This window comes from Oncorhynchus mykiss, chromosome 1 (assembly GCF_013265735.2).
Source record: "Oncorhynchus mykiss isolate Arlee chromosome 1, USDA_OmykA_1.1, whole genome shotgun sequence".
In the NCBI taxonomy this organism is placed as follows: Eukaryota; Metazoa; Chordata; class Actinopteri; order Salmoniformes; family Salmonidae; genus Oncorhynchus; species Oncorhynchus mykiss.
In genome coordinates, this window is record NC_048565.1 from 19,724,048 (window position 1) to 19,744,291 (window position 20,244).

At 40.7% G+C, this 20,244-nt stretch overlaps 1 protein-coding gene across 1 annotated transcript; it reads right to left on the reverse strand.

Annotated features, from left to right (window-relative positions):
• Positions 1 to 8,821: 8,821 nt before the first annotated feature.
• Positions 8,822 to 19,594, reverse strand: LOC110503352 (neurturin-like). Its single transcript, XM_021581734.2, has 2 exons — positions 19,332 to 19,594; positions 8,822 to 12,535 (listed from the first exon to the last, which is right to left on the reverse strand). The coding sequence occupies exons 1-2, from the start codon at positions 19,576 to 19,578 to the stop codon at positions 12,117 to 12,119; spliced, it is 666 nt and encodes a 221-aa protein (XP_021437409.1). The 5' UTR covers positions 19,579 to 19,594; the 3' UTR covers positions 8,822 to 12,116.
• Between the last annotated feature and the right edge of the window lie 650 nt (positions 19,595 to 20,244).

The following is a 20,244-nucleotide window of genomic DNA, read 5'->3' on the forward strand; positions in this document are numbered from 1 at the left end:
TTGTCCTGAGTTTTTACCAAAAAGTTATATTTTGGTTTCATCTGACCATATGACACTCTCCCAATCTTCTTCTGGATCATCCAAATGCTCTCTAGCAAACTTCAGATGGGCCTGGACATGTACTGGCTTAAGCAGGGGGACACGTCTGGCACTGCAGGATTTGAGTCCCTGGCGGCGTAGTGTGTTACTGATTTGTTACTTTGGTCCCAGCTCTCTGCAGGTCATTCACTAGGTCCCCCCGTGTGGTTCTGGGATTTTTGCTCACCGTTCTTGTGATCAGTTTATTATTATAACTATTATAACGTACTTACTTTGATAGAAATGCAGCCTGGATTTGAACCAGGGGGTCTGTAGGAACACCACTAGCACTGATGCAGTGTCTCAGACCTCTGCGCCATTTGGGAGTCATAAGGCCAGAGTAGCTTCAAAATACAACACAAGCTAATACTTCTCTGACGCAAGTAGCGTTGTTGTACAGAGCTAATAGAGGAATGTAGCTAGCTACCTAAGCATTGAATATAACACCATAAACGTTTAGAAAATGAGTAACATTACCTCGCGTGTCCGCGGTTATAAGGAATATAGACAAATATATTATGCTCCATACATACAGTGAGCTACAGTAGAAACGTCAGAACACGACATACAGAAACTATTTTAACGTAATAAGGCACTTACTTTGATAGAAACGCATACATTTCCAAAGTTATTATTGGTAATGAAAACCACAATGACTGCGATGGGGGCAACAGACGGAAAATGTGAACATGTGTGTGCAGATACTGTTCTGATGGGAGATGCGAAAATGTCTGCAGACTTGAACTGCACAAACAATTGGGAAGTGCTTGGGGAATTTTGTCCAGGTCAGAAATGTGTAAAAAATGAATAGTCCGCAAAAGTAAAATAGGACTACTTTTATGTGAATGAATGAGGAGGCGGAACACACCTCATTTCAAACTGTTCTTAGAAAATAAAAACTTGTTAGAAAATCATTTGAAATGGACAACTTGAAAACAGCCTATAAATAAAAACAGGCTGCGTGCCTTGGTTCGAGGGCAGCACAGATTAAATGTACTGTTGCGTAACAATCACATTCTGGAATGGAGAGAACATTATAACATCACGTGCATAAAAAAACTCATGCTGGGGACAACCGTTAGAGATAATTGGAACTCACATATGAAAAGGTTAAGGAACATGAAAGTTCACATGTTCCAGAAGGCATTTCTGCCCAAAAAACGCATTTTGATAAATAAAAAAACATTATGTTCAAATGAATCTCGTGTGAAGTAGCAACCCGCGACATAAGCCTAGTTTCCTGAAACGGGTCACCAAATAATTTATTCAAACACACTGTTTTGACCTCCCGGGTGGCTCTTTGGTATAGGGCACTGCATCGCAGCGACCGGGAGGTCCGTGGGGCGACGCACAATTGGCCTAGCGTCGTCCGGGTTAGGGAGGGTTTGGCTGGTAGGGATATCCTTGTCTCATCGCGTACCAGCGACTCCTGTGGCGGGTTGGGCACAGTGCACACTAACCAAGGTCGCCAGGTGCACGGTGTTTCCTCCGACACATTGGTGTGGCTGGCTTCCGGGTTGGATGCGTGCCTTATTAAGAAGCAGTGCGGCTTGGTTGAGTTGTGTTTCGGAGGACGCATGGCTTTCGACCTTCGTCTCTCCTGAGCCCGTACGGGAGTTGTAGCGATGAGACAAGATAGTAATTACTAACAATTGGATACCACGAAAAAGGGGGTAAAAAAATTAAAAATAATAAATAAAAACAATTAAAAAAATTAAAACTGTTTTGAAAGGTCTACAGTAGCTTCAACAGCACTCTGTAGGGTAGCACCATGGTGTAGCCAGAGGACAGCTAGTTTCCATCCTCCTCTGGGTACATTGACTTCAATAGAAAGCCTAGGAGGCTCGTGGTCTCACCCCCTTCCATAGACTTACACAGTAATTATGACAACTTCCAGAGGCCTCCTCCAACCTAACTGAGCTCTTGCAGCATGGACTGACATGTTACTCAATCAAAGGATCAGAGAATTAATCTAATACTGAACTCATAAGCTACAGTTAGCTAGCACTGCAGTGCATGAAATGTGGTGAGTAGTTGACTCAAAGAGAGAGAAAAACAATAGTTGAACATTTTAACTAAATTAATTTCTTCAAAAATGAAGGGGAAGCAAGTGAGAGAGAGACCTATCTATATTTAGTTGTATTTGTGTTTCACTTACTTAGCTAGCCAATGCAGCTCGCTAGTTTATCCTACTCAATGACCTGGCTCAAACAGAGAGGGATGCTATGTTAGCTTGGTGGCTATGACTATCCAACACTGGAACTTTTCCTAGTCAAGGTAAGCTTTTGGTTTTATAATTTTTTGTGACTGGGGCCCGCATGTGTAACTGATCAACTGCTTGTTGACTGTACTATGTACTGCATGATTGTAGCGGGTTTACTAACGCGTTAGTTATAGTAGCTATGTTAATTATGAATGTGTAGTGGTTAGCAGTTATATGAAATTTTGGCTTCAAAGGTTTTTTCGCCTGGTCACAGACAGCTGAAGTCCCCAAGTAAAGATAAAAGGTGAGAGGAGGAGAGCGGGTAGAGGCGATAAGGAATTATACAACGATCAAAGGGACCATGCTGTTTGTATGTGGCTGCTATGAAAGTGAACTGTGTTTACGTATGATTCATTGCGCCAATTCTGTTGAAAACAAAAGGGGTATAAACATACCTGAATGGGTCTAATAGAAACTCTCATTTGCAAAGCGGTATTGAATGTGTCATTGTTATTTCTTTACAAATAAAGTGTATTTATAATGTGTTTCAAGTATACTTTTACAAATAAACTTGATTGGCCAAGGCATCTTCTCAGCCAATGTTTACATACTATTTACAAAGCAGTTGTTATCAAGGCACAAGGCGAGACCCAAATACAGATGGTTGGAGTCTTACAATGTTTATTAATCCAAAGGGGTAGGCAAGAGAATGGAATGGACAGGCAAAAAGGTCAAAACCAGATCAGAGTCCAGGAGGTACAAAGTGGCAGACAGGCTCGTGGTTAAGGCAAGCAGAATGGTCAGTCAGGCGGGTACAAAGTCCAGAAACAGGCAAGGGTCAAAACCGGGTGGAGACAATAACAAGGACAGGTGAAACTGATCAGGGTGTGACAGTTGTGGCTGGGGGAGCAATTTACAATGAATGTGTTTGGCAACTGTGCACCAGTGGCATTTCACACTTAAATTGTTCACATTACGATGATAAATTAACATTCAATAATATGTCATATTTAATAAGTACATTATTTGCATTAAAAATTAACATCAAAACATTTGAATAAGCTAAATATGAGGAACAATATATTAGAAATCAAACTTCAGCTGCAGAAAATAATGCTGGGTAATATGGACATTTTTGGCACACGTTTTTGAAAGTATACTTTAAATATAATTTGTGGACATTTAAGTTAAATACAGTTTTTTGAAAGTATACTTTAAATATAATTTGTGGACATTTAAGTTAAATACAGTTTTTTGAAAGTATACTTTAAATATAATTTGTGGACATTTAAGTTAAATACAGTTTTTTGAAAGTATACTTTAAATATAATTTGTGGACATTTAAGTTAAATACAGTTTTTCGAAAGTATACTTAAGTATGTTTTCTTGATATGAAAAAGTATACTCTCAGGAAGCACGTTCCTCAGCTGTGCATGTTTCCTTATGTGGAATAAATAATCGTTGTCATTGTCAACTGTCTCTGCACTCTTTTGAACAGGAACTCATTATTGGCACTGAAACTACGGTGCGTTGCAAAAGTATTCATACCCCTTGGATTTCTTCACATTTTATTGTTACAAAGTGGGATTAAAATGAATTTAATTGCAATTTTTGTTCAAGAATATACACAAAATACTCTGTAATGTTAGTGTAACACCTCACTTGAGTGAGGATTGAGAGAACTTAAATAACTAAAACATAGTCGTTGCGTAATACATGTTGAGTCAGGGAGGCAGCAATTACCACAGTGCCCTCAAAGCTCATCACTAAGCTAAGGACCCTTGGACTGAACACCTCCCTCTGCAACTGGATCCTGGACTTCCTGATGGGCCGCCCCTAGGTGGTCTTTGTTGACTGTTGCTGGGTGCTATCGTCCTCCATCAGCATCAGTACCCTATCTGCCCTAAGCTCTTTCCTGGCCCCATACACCAAGTCTGAATTTGTCCTGCTTTGTGACCTAAACTGGGACATGCTTAGACCACCTGACCAAGTCCTAACGCAATGGGACTCCCTAACTCTTTCTCAGATCATCACCAATCCCACAAGGTATGACTCCAAACACCCAGAAAAGGCTACTCTTCTTGATGTTATCCTCACAAATAACCCTGATAGGTATCAGTCTGGTGTTTTCTGTAATGACCTTAGTGATCACTGCTTTACAGCCTGTGTTCGTAATGGCTGGTCAGTGAAACAACCTGTCCTGATTTGTCATAGACGCTTGGTAAAAAACTTGAATGAGCAAGCCTTCCTTCATGACCTGGCCTCTGTAAAATGGTATAGAATCAGCTTGATCCCCTCTGTCGAAGACACTTGGACCTTATTTTTTTATATTTTCAGTGGAATTGTTAACAAACACCCCATAAAGAAAATGAGAATTAAAAACAGGTTCAGCCCCTGGTTCGAACGGGATCTTGCAGAGTTACTCCACCTCAATAATTGCATTTGGCGAAAGGCTCGGCACACGCATACTCAGGCTGACTGGCTATCGTTCAGGAAAATGAGAAATAAGTGCACTCAGGCTATCCGGAAGGCCAAAGTTAGTAACTTTAAGGAGCAGTTCTCTCTCTCTCTCTGTGGGTCTAACCTCAAGAAGTTCTGGAAAATGGTTAAAGACCTGGAGAATAAACCCTCCTCCTCACAGCTGCCCATGTCCCTTAAAGTTGATGATGTGGTTGTTACTGACAAGAAGCACATGGCTGAGCTCTTTAATCACCACTTCATTAAGTCAGGATTCCTATTTGTCTCAGCCATGACTCCTTGCTCGTCCAACATTTCCTCATCTCCCACCCCTTTTAATGCGACTGTCTCTCATGCTTCTCCCTCTTTTTTCCCTGCCCCGCTACAGAGTTTCTCCCTGCAGACAGTCACTGTCTCCAAGGTGCTAGAGGAGCTCCTGAAACTTGACCTAAAAAACATCTGGGTCAGATGTTAGACCCTTTCTTCTTTAAGGTTGCTGCCCCTATCATTGCCAAGCCTATCTCTGACCTTTTTTAACCTGTCTCTCCTTTCTGGGGAGGTTCCCAGTGCTTGGAAGGCAGCCATGGTTTGTCCTTTATTTAAAGGGAGAGATCAAGCTGATCCTAACTGTTACAGGCCTATTTCTATTTTGCCCTGTTTGTCAAAAGTGTTGGAAAAACTTGTCAATAATCAACTGACTGGCTTTCTTGATGTCTATAGTATTCTCTCTGATATGCAATCTGGTTTGCACTCAGGTTATGGATGTGTCACTGCAACCTTAAAGGTCCTCAATGATGTCACCATTGCCCTTGATTCTAAGCAATGTTGTGCTGCTATTTTTATAGACTTGGCCAAAGCTTTTGATATGTTAGACCATTCCATTCTTGTGGTCCAGCTAAGGAATATTGGTGTCACTGAGGGGTCATTGGCCTGGTTCGCTAACTACCTCTCTCAAAGAGTGCAGTGTATAAAGTCAGAAAACCTGCTGTCTCAGCCACTGCCTGTCACCAAGGGAGTACCCCAAGGCGCAATCCTAGGCCCCATGCTCTTCTCAATTTACATCAACAACATAGCTCAGGCAGTAGGAGGCTCTCTCATCCATTTATATGCAGATGATACAGTCTTATACTCAGCTGGCCCCTCCCCGGAGTTTGTGTTAAATGCTCTACAACAAAGCTTTCTTTGTGTCCAACAAGCTTTCTCTACCCTTAACTTCCTATGGCTGCAATCCCGTTAACGGGAGCGATTTGACAACAGCCAGTCAAAGTGTAGGGCGCCATTTTGAAAATATCAAAAATCTCATAATTAACATTCCTCAAACATACATGTGTCTCATAGCATTTTAAAGCTATTCTCGTTGTTAATCCCAGCAAAGTGTCCGATTTCAAATATGCTTTTCAGCAAAAGCACTACAATCGATTATGTTAGGTCTCCACCAAACCACAATAAGCACAGCCATTTTCCAGCGAAATATAGCATTCACAAAAAGCAGAAATAGAGAAAAAACTAACGTTGAATTATCTTCATCAGATGACACTCATAGGACTTCATGTTACACAATACATGCATGTTTTGTTTGATAAAGTTCATATTTATATAAAAAAATCAGAGTTTACATTGTCTTATTAGATTCACTAGTTCCAAAAACATCAAGTGATTTTGCATAGCCACATTGTTTCAACAGAAATACTCATCATACATTATTATAGATATACCTCTCCTTAATGCAACCGGTGTCAGATTTCAAAAAAAGTTTACGGAAAAAGCAACCCATGCAATAATCTGAGAAGGAGCTCAGTACAGAAGCCAAATTAGCTGCCATGTTGGAGTCAACAGAAACCAGAAAAAACATGATAAATGTTTCCTTACCTTTGATGAACTTCATCAGAATGCAGTCCTGGGAATCCCAGGTCCACAATAAATGCTTGATTTGTTTGAAAATGTCCGTTATTTATGTTCAAGTAGCTACTTTGGTTAGCGCGTTTGGTAAACAATTCCAAAGTCACAAAGCGCGTCCACTATAATGTGACGAAATGTCCAAAAGTTCCATAACAGTCAGTAGAAACATGTCAAACGATGTACTGAATCAATCTTTAGAAGGTTGTTTACATATATCTTGAATAACATTCCAACCGGAGAATTAGAATGACTTCAGATGACCGGTGGAACGCAGGTCCTTCCCCTGTGAACGCGCATGGTGAAGGCACGGTCAACTCGTGGCAGTGGTGACTATTTCCTGTCTCATTCGACCCTCCTTCATATTAGAGTCATCAGGCAAAGTTCTATTGACTGTTGACATCTAGTGGAAGGCATAGGAAGTGAAAACTCATCCATATCTCGCTGTAATTTCAATAAGAGCTTGGTTGAAAATCTGCCACCCCCAGAGAAAATACAAACAGGAAGTGGAATTTCTCAGGTTTTTGCCTGCAATATGAGTTCTGTTATACTCACAGACATAATTCAAACAGTTTTAGAAACTTCAGGGTTTTCTATCCAATACTAATAATAATATGCATATATTAGCAACTGAGACTGAGGAGCTGGCCGTTTACAATGGGCACCTTTTCATCCAAGCTACTCAATACTGCCCCTGCAGCCATAAAAAGTTAACCTTGTTCTCAACACCTCCAAAACAAAGGTCATGTGGTTTGGTAAGAAGAATTCCCCTCTCCCCACAGGTGTGATTACTACCTCTGAGGGTTTAGAGCTTAAGGTAGTCACCTCATACAAGTGCTTCGGAGTATGGCTAGACAGTACATTGTCCTCTCAGCACATATCAAAGCTGCAGGCTAAAGTTAAATCTAGACTTGGTTTCCTCTATCGTAATCGCTCCTCTTTCACCCAAGCTGCCAAACTAACCCTGATTCAGATGACCATCCAACCCGTGCTAGATTACAGAGACATCATTTATAGATCAGCAAGTAAGGGTGCTCTCGAGCAACTAGATGTTCTTTACCATTTTTTTGCCATCAGATTTGCAACAATGCTCCATATAGGACACATCACTGCACTCTATACTCCTCTGTTTATAAAACCCTCTTAGGCCTCACTCCCCCCTATCTGAGATATCTACTGCAGCCCTCATCCTCCACATACAACACCCATTCTGCCAGTCACATTCTGTTAAAGGTCCCCAAAGCACACACATCCCTGGGTCGCTCGTCTTTTCAGTTCGCTGCAGCTAGCGACTGGAACGAGCTGCAACAAACACTCAAACTGGACAGTTTTGTCTCAATCTCTTCATTCAAAGACTCAATCATGGACACTCTTACTGACAGTTGTGGCTGCTTTGCATGATGTATTGTTGTCTCTACCTTCTTGCCTTTTGTGCTGTTGCCTGTGCCCAATAATGTTTGTGCCGTATTTTGTGCTGCTTCCATGTTGTGTTGCTACCATGTTGTTGTCATGTTGTGTTGCTACCATGCTGTGTTGTCATGTGTTGCTGCCTTGCTATGTTGTTGTCTTAGGTCTCTCTTTATGTAGTGTTGGCTCTCGTGTCGTGATGTGTGCTATGTCCTATATTTATATGTAATTTATTTATGTTGTTTTTCTTTAAATCCCATCCCCCGTCCCCGCAGGAGGTCTTTTACCTTTTGGTAGGTCGTCATTGTAAATAAGAATTTGTTCTTAACTGACTTGCCTAGTTAAAGGAAGGTTAAATAAAAATTAAAATAAATCAATTATACAGAAGTATTAGAAGATTCATGATGGTCATTGGCAATTGTTATGTAATTTCCTTCACCTCAATCACATTGAAGAGAGGTCTGAAAATCGACTCCTTAAAGAGATTGAACAGGATCTTAAGCACTTACACGTTTGTAGGATATTGTATGACTGCTTTTATCTTTTCTTAAATGTTAAAAAAAAACAATTGTAGGATGTAACATATCATACAAAGTAGTTTACTTTTTACAGAATTGTGCACAATTTTCGGGGAACCGTTTTGGCTCATGAGCGCTACTTTCAAAACTACTGGATGAAATTCTACAAAATGTCTGTAACATCACTTTAAGGGATGTGTGTGCCGTTGTACATGGGAGTTTTTCGAAGAGAAGAACATACAATGTTATATTTTTAAGCAGATTAAGTTTATTCAACAGTTAGAATATTTAGAGTATTGGCACCAATAGTTCAATAAATAAACATGTTCCTCTTTTTTTATGATTCTATCTAAATAAATAAACCATAACTTAAGCTCCAATAAATATACATTATCTATAATACAGATGCATTGCATCAACTTTACTGCAGTTGGTCAACGTAGTCCAACAATGCCAGAGCTGTAGGTTGTCGTTTGTCATTTCCCAAACATTCTCTTCTTATTTTGAGAGAGCATTCTAGGTAGGCCAAGAGAGGAAACAAAGGAATCCTTAGGGAATTTCAACCCATAGATATATTTTAACGCTGCGTAGTCTTAGTAAATTGTGATGGCAAATATAGGGGTTATGAAAATATATAATGACAAATACATATCATCAACATTAGGACAACAATTTGTTTTCTAGTTGCTCTTTTCTCTTAAATTGTCAACCATTTGAACAGGCAAAACTAAATTGCATGTCTTATTAGTCCTTAAAAAATGCATTATTTGATTGAGATGTCCTCAACAATGTAGAGCATTTGTAACATGCCAGAGATATGCTCATTTCTATACATGCAAGGTGGCATTAAAAGCCCGTTCATTTTAGTGCACAAACCTAGTAATGGTTCTCACTATATAGCATCATGTCACCTCAAGCTTGAAGAGCTCTAGGCATAATTATCCTCTCACTAGCAGCAGCTACAGCTAACCTGCATAGTGACTGTCTGTGTGCTGATTGTTCAGAGAGTGTGGAATCCTTTGGATTTTAAGCACATTTAGTCTTGAGGCTATTTTGGTCCCTGGCTGGGGAGGCCTGTTTTCTTGGGTTTAACGCCAGCATGGGCCTTTAATTACCTGTCTGCTCTAATTATTTGATTGGTCTTAACTTAAAGAGCGACTGCCTTTCAAAAGCAATGAACCCTTTTAAAATGGCCTATGTTGCATCGATATGAGTCAGAAACAGTTATTCTACTGCCAAAATTGACTGCAAAGTGTAAATAGGGTAATTTTGGTCATGAAGTCAGTCTCGTCTAAAACGGGTAAATGAAGGTTGAATTTTGATTTGACGATGTCCATTTGCCCACTAACATGGGGTGAACAGCTGTGGTGATTGCTCTCTGTCCAATATAATAGACAGTGAGACAGACCTGCCCAGCAGCTCCGACTGTGTTTACATACGGCAACACGTCAGACATCTTTTTAACTTGAGAAATAATGCACCAAACACACTTAGTTAAATTGCACAACTAAAATATCCTCGACAAAAACATCAAAATTAATTACAGATTCCTTGAGTTATCTCAGATACATTCTGGGGATTTGAAGAAGTAAAATAGGCGTTCCTGTCTACAGTCTCTCACGGGGGACAAACATCATCAAACAAATGCAGAATCAGTCAGAAAACACCGATTCACCACTGAACACTGAGAAAACACAGACTGAAATCTCATTGAGCAACAGAAAAACACACTTGCCAATCAGCGTGTTCAGTGGCTCTTGAAGAGATACTCCCACTGGCTTCAGACTATTCCATTTAAACCTAACTGTACCTCACACTACACTGTAGATGCTCAGGTAAAATCTATAATTTCGATACAGCACTCAGTCTATAATTATTTGTTTACAGTTTTCAAGAATGAGAGATATTTTCTGAACTCATGTCATTCGAGTACATTTTTTGGAATTGCTCTAGAACTTTTCGAAGGTGTGTTATTTTAATCTTATTACAAATATATTTGGCCACAATTAATCTAATGAATGATTTCCATTTGGTTTTCAGAAAATAACTGTGTTTGATGCAACACATATTAACACGTATTGCTGCTCAAACCTGTTCTGGTAACATGTGTGGTTAAAACCAATGGCTACTCCTTTACATCTCCAGTGTTCTAGTGACAAAAAAATAGTAATGCTGCATGGTGGCTTGTATTTCTCTCTCTTTCTCAGTGCTTTTGGCCAAGTCAGTTATAAAGGAGGTAAGTGGATTAAGGTAGTCTATTGCGGGTTTTGCGCAAATGGTATGGATTTGCAGAGGCTAATTCATGGTAAAACTAAAGCACAATCCCTCGCAGTCACATTTACAATGCAGCAGGCACCCATTTAATGCACCACTCTGTCTACATGATCAAACAAGACTGCATTGCTGTATTACCATTGAAGTTATATTTCATGAGCTCATAGTGATCTAGCTGTAGAAGGATAGGGATTTTTGATAGCACATTGTTTTTCTGCTGGATTGTTCTTTCTGGGAACTGGCTTATTTATACAGCTATAGCCATTCCATTTGATTAACAAGCTGTTGTCATTAAGCCTAAATCACCCATACCGTCTCTATATTTAGCATGCATAGAACAGGCTGTGGGCTAGCTCTTTTTTGTTGTTTTACCCTACAGCTTCATATGCCAATATAGGCCATTATTTATTACTAAAATATCTCCTTTTGGTCTGGTCCTAGTGATGAATACAGAGGAAGCTGTTGAAGAACATGTTCGTGTGTTTTTACATCGGATGTTGTCCATTATTGTTCAACATAAATGAGGTAGATTTTCAAAGTTACTGATGAAGGCTAAAAATGTCATGATTCAGTTCATTACCTGTGATATGAAGGAGTGCCTATACACATAATATGAAGTGAAGACTGCTATACATGTTTCTCCAAGCCTCTAGTCTTTCCTAGTACTGCTGTTGCTGCTCCATTGGACTTGCCTTCGTGATACCTCATGCGTTATCAATGGTGCAGATCAAGAAGTTGTGGAGAAGCACACTGTGGTAGCTTCATGTTGGTTTCATCCTTTTGTATACTGTACATGTCTTCCTTGGCATTCCCTATATTATTCTACTATTTTCCATGTACACACTTCTACACACTAATTCCTGAAAAAATAAACCAGGCCTCTTACAAGTGTAGTATAAGAACAGACTTGCAGTGTACAATGCACTAGTTATACCTTAGCTGGTCTTCTGTATTGGTAGTGGAGGCATTGCTACATAGTCCACAATCAAGAAACAAATCGTTACTTTAACTGTGATTGCCCCATGATGACAAATGTATAATCCCAGGACATACAATGTATAAACCAACAGAGAAATATCCCATGAAAGGCAAAGAAAGCTAAACAAACAAAATTAATGAACAGATGGTAGAATAGATGGTGGTTTCAAATGTCCGTATTCCCTGGCGTCATACTGTAGGGATCTATTCTTGTGTACTCCTGTTTTTTTTTTTGTAGCAGTAGTTGTTGCGTTTCCCATGTTCGATACAGTATCTGGAAAGCCAAAATGGTCACCATCTAGGTGTTATACACAACCGCACGCTAGAGCAGAAAACTCGTGGAGCGCCTGGTATCTGTTACTGTTGTCCAAGAAGGAAATGTCATCGTACTCCTTGGGCCGGCAACAGGGGCTCCTCTCCCTCTTTGAGATGCCTTTCCTCGTCCATTTTTCCAGTATGAGGTCGTAGTTGCGGCGGCTAGCATTACAGTTCCCGCTGCAGTACCTGAAGAGCAGCGTTTCGTCGCTGTAGTAGCCCAGACCCAGCTCACTGACAGTCACTTCCACCTCCCGCAGGGAACATGGCTTCGATGCTTTCTTAGCTCGTTTAGTCCTTTTGCTCTGCCGAGCCTCCTGCCTGGCCTCCTGCTGTGCCTTCTTCTCCACCAGAGTCCCGATCACCTTCTTCAGCTCCCCCTCTGTAAAGCTCTGGAACATGTGCATGACTGCAGAGAAGAGATGAAGAGATGGTGATATGCCAAAAGAATATTCAACCATAAGAACCGTACAATACATCTGTTGTAGCTACAGCATGGCTTGTGGTACAATGAAGACCTTTGAATGTCTGTGAAACCACAGTCTCAAACATTATGTCAGTTTGGAAAATAAAAATATAAAAGATATTCGGTTGTTGGTACAAGTTTTCAAATGATAGGAATGTGACAAGCTAACAGCTACATCACCTATACCTGTGACATTTACTGGAACATACAGTGTAATGCTAGCTTTAGACTTTCCTTGACCCATTTTGTAGAGATTCATTGCAAACAATTGAAACATTTGAATCCTTGATTAGACCTGCATGGATCATTGGCTTGGTGAAGAAGAAGTTCTTGGTGGCTTGGTGAACAATAATCATCATTGAGCTTGGGTTTATCGCCAGTCCAGCTGCTAGCTATGTACTTGACAGAGAAAGTAGACAATATTTTCTGCTGAGTCTATAGAAATAGAATGTCTCCTTTCAGATCATGTCAATTTGTCTGGTACACCTGTGGCTGAGTCTTCGTGTAAACGAGGTAGAGCAACTTTGTAAATATTGTTCCACATGTTAAACATCAGCACATTTACACATTAAATCAAATTTGATTAGTCTCATGCGCCGAATACAACAATGAAATGCTTACTTATAAGCCCCAAACCAACAATGCAGTTTAAAAAATATGAATAAGAACAAGAAATAAAAGTAACAAGTAGTTAAAGAGCAGCAATAGCAAGACTATATACAGGGGGAACCGGTACAGAGTCAATGTGCGGGGACACTACCGGTTAGTCGAGGTAATTGAGGTAATATGTACATGTGGGTAGAGTTACTAAAGTGACTATGCATAGATAATAACAGAGAGTGGCAGCGGTGTAAAAGAGAGGGGGTGGGGGGGGGGGGGGGGGGGCAATGCAAGTAGTATAGGTAGCCTTTTGATTAGATGTTCAGGTGTCTTGTGGCTTGGGGGTAGAAGCTGTTTAGAAGCCTTTTGGACCTAGACTTGGTGCTCCGGTACCGCTTGCCGTACAATATCAGAGAGAACAGTCTATGACTTGGGTGGCTGGAGTCTATGACAATTTTTAGGGCCTTTCTCTGACACTGCCTGGTATAGAAGTCCTGGATGGCAGAAAGCTTAGCTCCAGTGATGTACTGGACTGTAAGCACTACAGTTGCCATACCGCCGGTGATGCAACCAGTCAGGATGCTCTCGATGGTGCAGCTGTAGAACCTTTTGAGGATCTGGGGACCCATGCCAAATCTTTTTAGTCTCCTGAGGGGGAATACGTTTTATCGTGCCCTCTTCACAACTGTTTTGGTCTGTTTGGACCATGTTAGTTTGTTGGTGATGAGGACACCAAAGAACTTGAAGCTCTCAACCTGCTCCATTAGGAGTCAATGAACTTCTTTCTCATGCCCAATGCATTTGAACATCTGATCCAGAACCTCATGCCATAGGGATTACCAAATACCAAATCAATTCTGTCAAAATATGAGGTAAAACTTTATAGAACCCTGAGAATTTACTTTTGTGTTCAATGGGCCTGTAGAGATCACATCATGTTTATGCGTTGACAGCATCAACGGTATAGACAAATAACACCTTTGTCCATACACATTGTCATACTCAAGGTTTATGCAAACAGAGGCATATGCACATCAATTAAAGGAGCATCTACAGTTTAAACAAAAAACGGTCACCTCTCCTCTATTTTGGTTAAGAGCTGAGGGATGGGGCAGGTGAAATGTAACCATTCTCAAATTCATAGACATAACTATGGATGGAAGGACTGACCACCCATGAGATCAATATTAGATTTAACCACGTTTTGAGGCTATACAGTGTTTGTTTAAAATTCATTTTTTTACAAACGATGGAGTCAAATATTTGTATATTTGGGGTTATGATGCGATACGACAGTTGAACTAAGCTGATGAGGCAATTATAAGTTATATTCTTCAAGAATCAATGGGTATATATAATTAATTTAAAAGTCTAAAAATTGATGAAGCAATCGCAGGTTACCCCTTTAATTACATTTTCAGGTATTTACTTCACAAGATAATAAAAAATTATGCTCATCTGTCTGACAATTCTGTTCTACTATGCCCCTTAGGGTCTGTTCTAAAGATAGATAGAGCTGTAATTAACAGTTCATTCTATCCCCTCCAGGACACAACCTTTACTTAAAAGGCTTTTGAAACACCAGGGAGCTTGTTAAACACTAAACCCTACCAACTCAGACACTGTAATAGCCCTGCTTTCGCTTGCTGCACTGACTGATACTGTAATCAATGGTGGTCTTGAAGCAACAACCCTTCGTTGTTCTTTGCATTCACAAATTAAACTGAAAAAGGCCTTCCCAAAGTAATTTTTTCCAAAATGGTTTGCAATTCAGTTGTTTGTTTTGTGTGATCTTATTCAGATCTCCCCATGGCCTGGCAGTAGCATGAAAGATTATGTGATTAGGCTAGGTGATTAGGCTAGCAGATCTTACTCTTGACCTCGCCTAGAAAATCTCTATTGGATGATCTGAATAATGGTCTGAGAGTCATATTCTGAGTCCGGGCCAGAAAAAGGGCACCAGATAGACATTTCGGGCCAGTAAAAATGACTTTGGAGAAATTCCCCTCAGTCACGCTCTGTTTTGCAACCTACTTTGTGGTAGTTTGAAAATAGAATGCCCATCAGCGGATGAGAGATAACAAGAACCCTCAGTAATGCCCAGTCCAAAGCCAAAGGGACAGTGTGTAAGGATAGTGTCTTAACACAAGGCCAGGTGGCTCTTATTTATTTTTATTTATTTAACTAGGCATGTCGGTTAAGAACAAATTCTTATTGACAATGACGGCCTACCAAAAGGTAAAAAGCCTTCAGGAACGGGGGATGGGATTAAAAATCTAAATAAATAAAAATATAGGACAAAACACATATCATGACAAGAGAGACCTAAGACAACAACATAGCATGGCAGCAACACATGACAACACAGCATGGTAGCAACTGGGGTTGCACATTTTGGGGAATATTCAGAGGTGGAAACTTTCCGTGGGAATTAACGGGAATATATGTGAATTAATGGGAATATATGGGAATTAACGGAAATATATGCAAATGAATATAAATATCATTTAAATATAGATTTTTTTTGGCATTGGATATACAGTTGAAGTCGGAAGTTTACATACACCTTATCCAAATACATTTAAACTCAGTTTTTCCCTGTCTTAGGTCAGTTAGGATCACCACTTTATTTTAAGAATGTGAAATGTTAGAATAATAGTAGAGAGACTGATTTATTTAAGCTTTTATTTCATCACATTCCCAGTGGGTCAGAAGTTTACAAACACTCAATTAGTATTTGGTAGCATTGCCTTTCAATTGTTTAACTTGGGTCAAACGTCTCAGGTAGCCTTCCACAAGCTTCCCACAATAAGTTGGGTGAATTCTGGCCCATTCCTCCTGACAGAGCTGGTGTAACCGAGTCAGGTTTGTAGGCCTCCGTGCTCGCACATGCTTTTCAGTTCTGCACACAAATTGAGGTCACGGCTTTGTGATGGCCACTCCAATACCTTGACTTTGTCGTCCTTAAGCCATTTTTTTGCCACAACTTTGGAAGTATGCTTGGGGTCATTATCCATTTGGAATTGAGATGTTGCTTCAATATATCCACATAATTTTCCTTCCTCATGATGCCATTTATTTTGTGAAGTGTACCAGTCCCTCCTGCAGCAAAGCACCCCCACAACATGATGCTGCTACCCCCGTGCTTCACGGTTGGGATGGTGTTCTTCGGCTTGCAAGCATCCCCCTTTTTCCTTCAAACATAACGATGGTCATTAGAGCCAAACAGTTCTAGTTTTGTTTCACCAGACCAGAGGAAATTTCTCCAAAAAGTACAATCTTTGTCCCCATGTGCAGTTGCAAACTGTAGTCTGGCTTTTTTATGGCGTTTTTTGAGCAGTGCCTTCTTCCTTGCTGAACAGCCTTTCAGGTTATGTCGATATAGGACTAGTTTTACTGTGGATATATATACTTTTGTACCTGTTTCCTCCAGCATCTTTACAAGGTCCTTTGCTGTTGTTCTGGGATTGATTTGCACATTTCACACCAAATACGTTAATCTCTAGGAGACAGAACGCCTCTCCTTCCTAAGTGGTATGACGGCTGTGTGGTCCCATGGTGTTTATACTTGCGTACTATTGTTTGTATAGATGAACATGGTACCTTCAGGTGTTTGGAAATTGCTCCTAAGGATGAACCAGACTTGTGGAGGGCTACAGTTTTTTTCTGATGTTTTGGATGATTAGGTAGGTAGGCCTTGAGGTAGGCCTTGAAATACATCCACAGGTACACCTCCAATTGACTCAAATGATGTCAATTAGCCTGTCAGAAGCTTCTAAAGCCATGACATCATTTTCTGGAATGTTCAAAGCTGTTTAAAGGCACAGTCAACTTAGTGTATGTAAACTTCTGACCCACTGGAATTGTGATACAGTGAATTATAAGTGAAATAATCTGTCTGTAAACAACTGTTGGAAAAATGACTTGTGTCATGCACAAAGAAGATGTCCTAACCGACTTGCCAAAACTAAAGTTTGATAACAAGAAATTTGTGGAGTAGTCGAAAAATTATTTTTAATTACTCCAACCAAAGTGTATGTCAACTTCCAACTTCAACTGTATTTACCATATCATAGAGACAGAAACATAAACCTTTAACCTTATCATATGTAGATATAATTGCAAATTATTAAATCCTTCCAATAGAAATAAAAAAAACGATTTAGTTACAAATTGAACTTTAATTAAATGAGTTGACTCTTCACATGGTGTCACATTTATTGTCTTCAAACCCCCTGTCATAGATGAGCCAAGGTGCAGCGTGCATGTAATTCCACATCTTTTAATAAAGTTAAACTTTCACAAAAAACACACTTAAACAGAAACCAAACGTGACGCAACCGTGGCACACACAAACACACACAGAAAATAAATAATTACCCACAGCATTAGGTGGGGAAAAAGGCTGCCTAAGTATGATTCCCAATCAGAGACAAAGATAGACAGCTGCCTCTGATTGGGAACCACACTCGGCCAAAAACAAAGAAATGGAAAACATAGAATGCCCACCCAAATCAAACCCTGACCTAACCAAATAGAGAAATAAAATGTCTCTAAGGTCAGGGCGTGACACATGGGATGATTTCATTGAACAACAAAAGAAATGTAAGATTGAGTGATCCCAATGACCCATCGCATCTCCCAAAACCGTTTTCAACATGTGTCTGTAAAATGATATTCCAGAAACTAAAGCTTTGGTTGTCTTCCTCTCAGGCTTCCATGTCTTCTCCCTGGACCTTCTCATTGTCCACCTCTTGAACATCAGACTCCGAAGCCTCATCTTCATTGTCACTTTCCAACCCTGTTGATGATGGCTCGTTGTCAGGTTCAAAAAGCCTCAAATTTGCCCTGATGGCCACTCATTTTTCAACCCTTGTATTGGTCAGCTTGTTACGTGCTTTGGTGTGTGTGTTCCCTAACAAGGACCAGTTGCGCTCTGAGGCGGTTTATGTTGGTGTGATTTGGAGGATGGAGGCAACAGGGGAAAGTGCCTCAGATCCACAAAGTCCGTTCCACCAGGTGGCTGATGAGATATGTTGGCACAACTGCCAAATTGCATCTCCATCCCGAAGCCTTTGCTTGGAAGTGTACTTCACCAGACTGGAAAGAACCTTGCCCTCATCCAGGCCAAGGTGGTGAGACACGGTAGTCATGACACCATAGGCCTTGTTGATCTCTGCACCAGACAGGAAGCTCTTGCCAGCATACTTGGGGTCCAACATGTACGCTGCGGCGTGTATGGGCTTCAGGCAGAAATCTTCACGCTTTTTGATTTATTTCAAAACTGCAGTTTCCTCTGCTTGGAGCAACAGTGAAGTGGGCAGGGCAGTACTGATTTCTTCTCTTACATCTGCAAGCAGAGACTGAACATCAGACAGGATGGCATTGACTCCCTCAATCGTGCAATGGCTACTGCTATAGGTTTCAGGAGTTTCAGGCTGCTTACCACTCTCTCCCAAAATACATAATCCAGGAGGATCCTCTTGATGGGGGCTGTCCATATTGGCAGACTGTGATATGGCCATTTCTTGGAGAGACTCCTTCCCCTCCAGGAGACTGTCAAACTTGATGACAACACCACCCCAACGGGTGTTGCTGGGAAGCTTCAATGTGGTGCTCTTATTCTTCTCACTTTGCTTGGTGAGGTAGATTGCTGCTATAACTTGACATACCTTACCATTTCCATGGCTCTCTTGTAGAGTATATCCATTGTTTTCAGTGCCATGATGTCCTTGCGGAGCCAATGGGTGTGATGTGAGGGTAGGACTCCTCCACTTTAGACCAAGCAGCCTTCATGTTCGGCAGCATTGTCTGTCACCAGTGCAAATACCTTCTGTGGTCCATGGTCATGGAGATGATGTAGTTAATTAGCTTTATCTGTGCAGGTAAACTAATAATGGCCCCCAAACAAAGACTGGTTGATAATTATCCAATTTACTGTTGACACATTTTAACACATGAAAAAGTGCACATAAAAAGTGTACATTCCCCTGACCGCTCTCCACCATAACGTTTTCTTTAGTGACCATTGAAATATGCAATCACATCAGAGCTTTAGCAAGGGTCAATCAGAACATCTAAACCAATCAGAACATCTGGACCAGAATGGTTGGTGACTGAAGATAATGGTTTTGCTTACATTCTGTCAAAATGTTGCTGATGCCATCTGTCGACCGCGCTTTGCGATGAGGTCCGATCAGGGAGGAAGAAGAGTTGGAGGAGGAGGAGGAGGTGGAGGTGGAGGCGGAGTCTGATGTCCGCGGTGAAGACCAGTCCCAGGAGAGGAAGTGATGCGGCGGCGTGGGAACCATGATTCTAGTGAGGAAGAAGGACAGTGCTGTACCACAAAGAGTCAAGGCGATGGTGGCACACTTCCATAACTTCATCTTAGAATGAGCATTGACACTCTGAAAGACAAGGAAACACAAGGGAAGAAGTTAGGGGGGACTGTTTTTACTGGAACACCCACAATGATGAAAGCACAGGAGTGACGGGACAAATACTTCATGCAATAAATGGCAAATACAGCTGCTTAGTTCCATAGTATCACACATGTACAGTGGGAATGGTCTCTTGATGGCACAGGCGCCTCCATTTCAACAGATCTCATTCTCAAAATGTTATCACAAGTGTTATTACCATCAACAAAATACTTTGTCCCTCTGCTCAGGCCATTCTGCAATGACTGTTTCACAGGTGTGGATTGTCAGATGTGCTAAGTGTGGATTTGCCTAGATACTCTATGTCAACACACCTGTGTTACTCAATTCCGGCAACCCATGCATGAAGTCTCTGAACGCATTTATTTATTGTTTTTATGTTTCAGTATATCAAAAGTGAGCAGAGAATAGCAGTCAGCGTACAACTTGTGTAAACTCCCTCACAGAGCTTGCCCTTATTGTGAGCATGGATGGGATTCTCCTCTGGCATAGTGTCAAGCCCCAGATGAAAAGTCAATTACTTGCATGGTAGCCATCAGAGGTCTCTCATTCCACCACAAGATTGATCTCGTTCCAGTTGTAGTCTCCCATTTGCAGTACAGAGACTTGTCA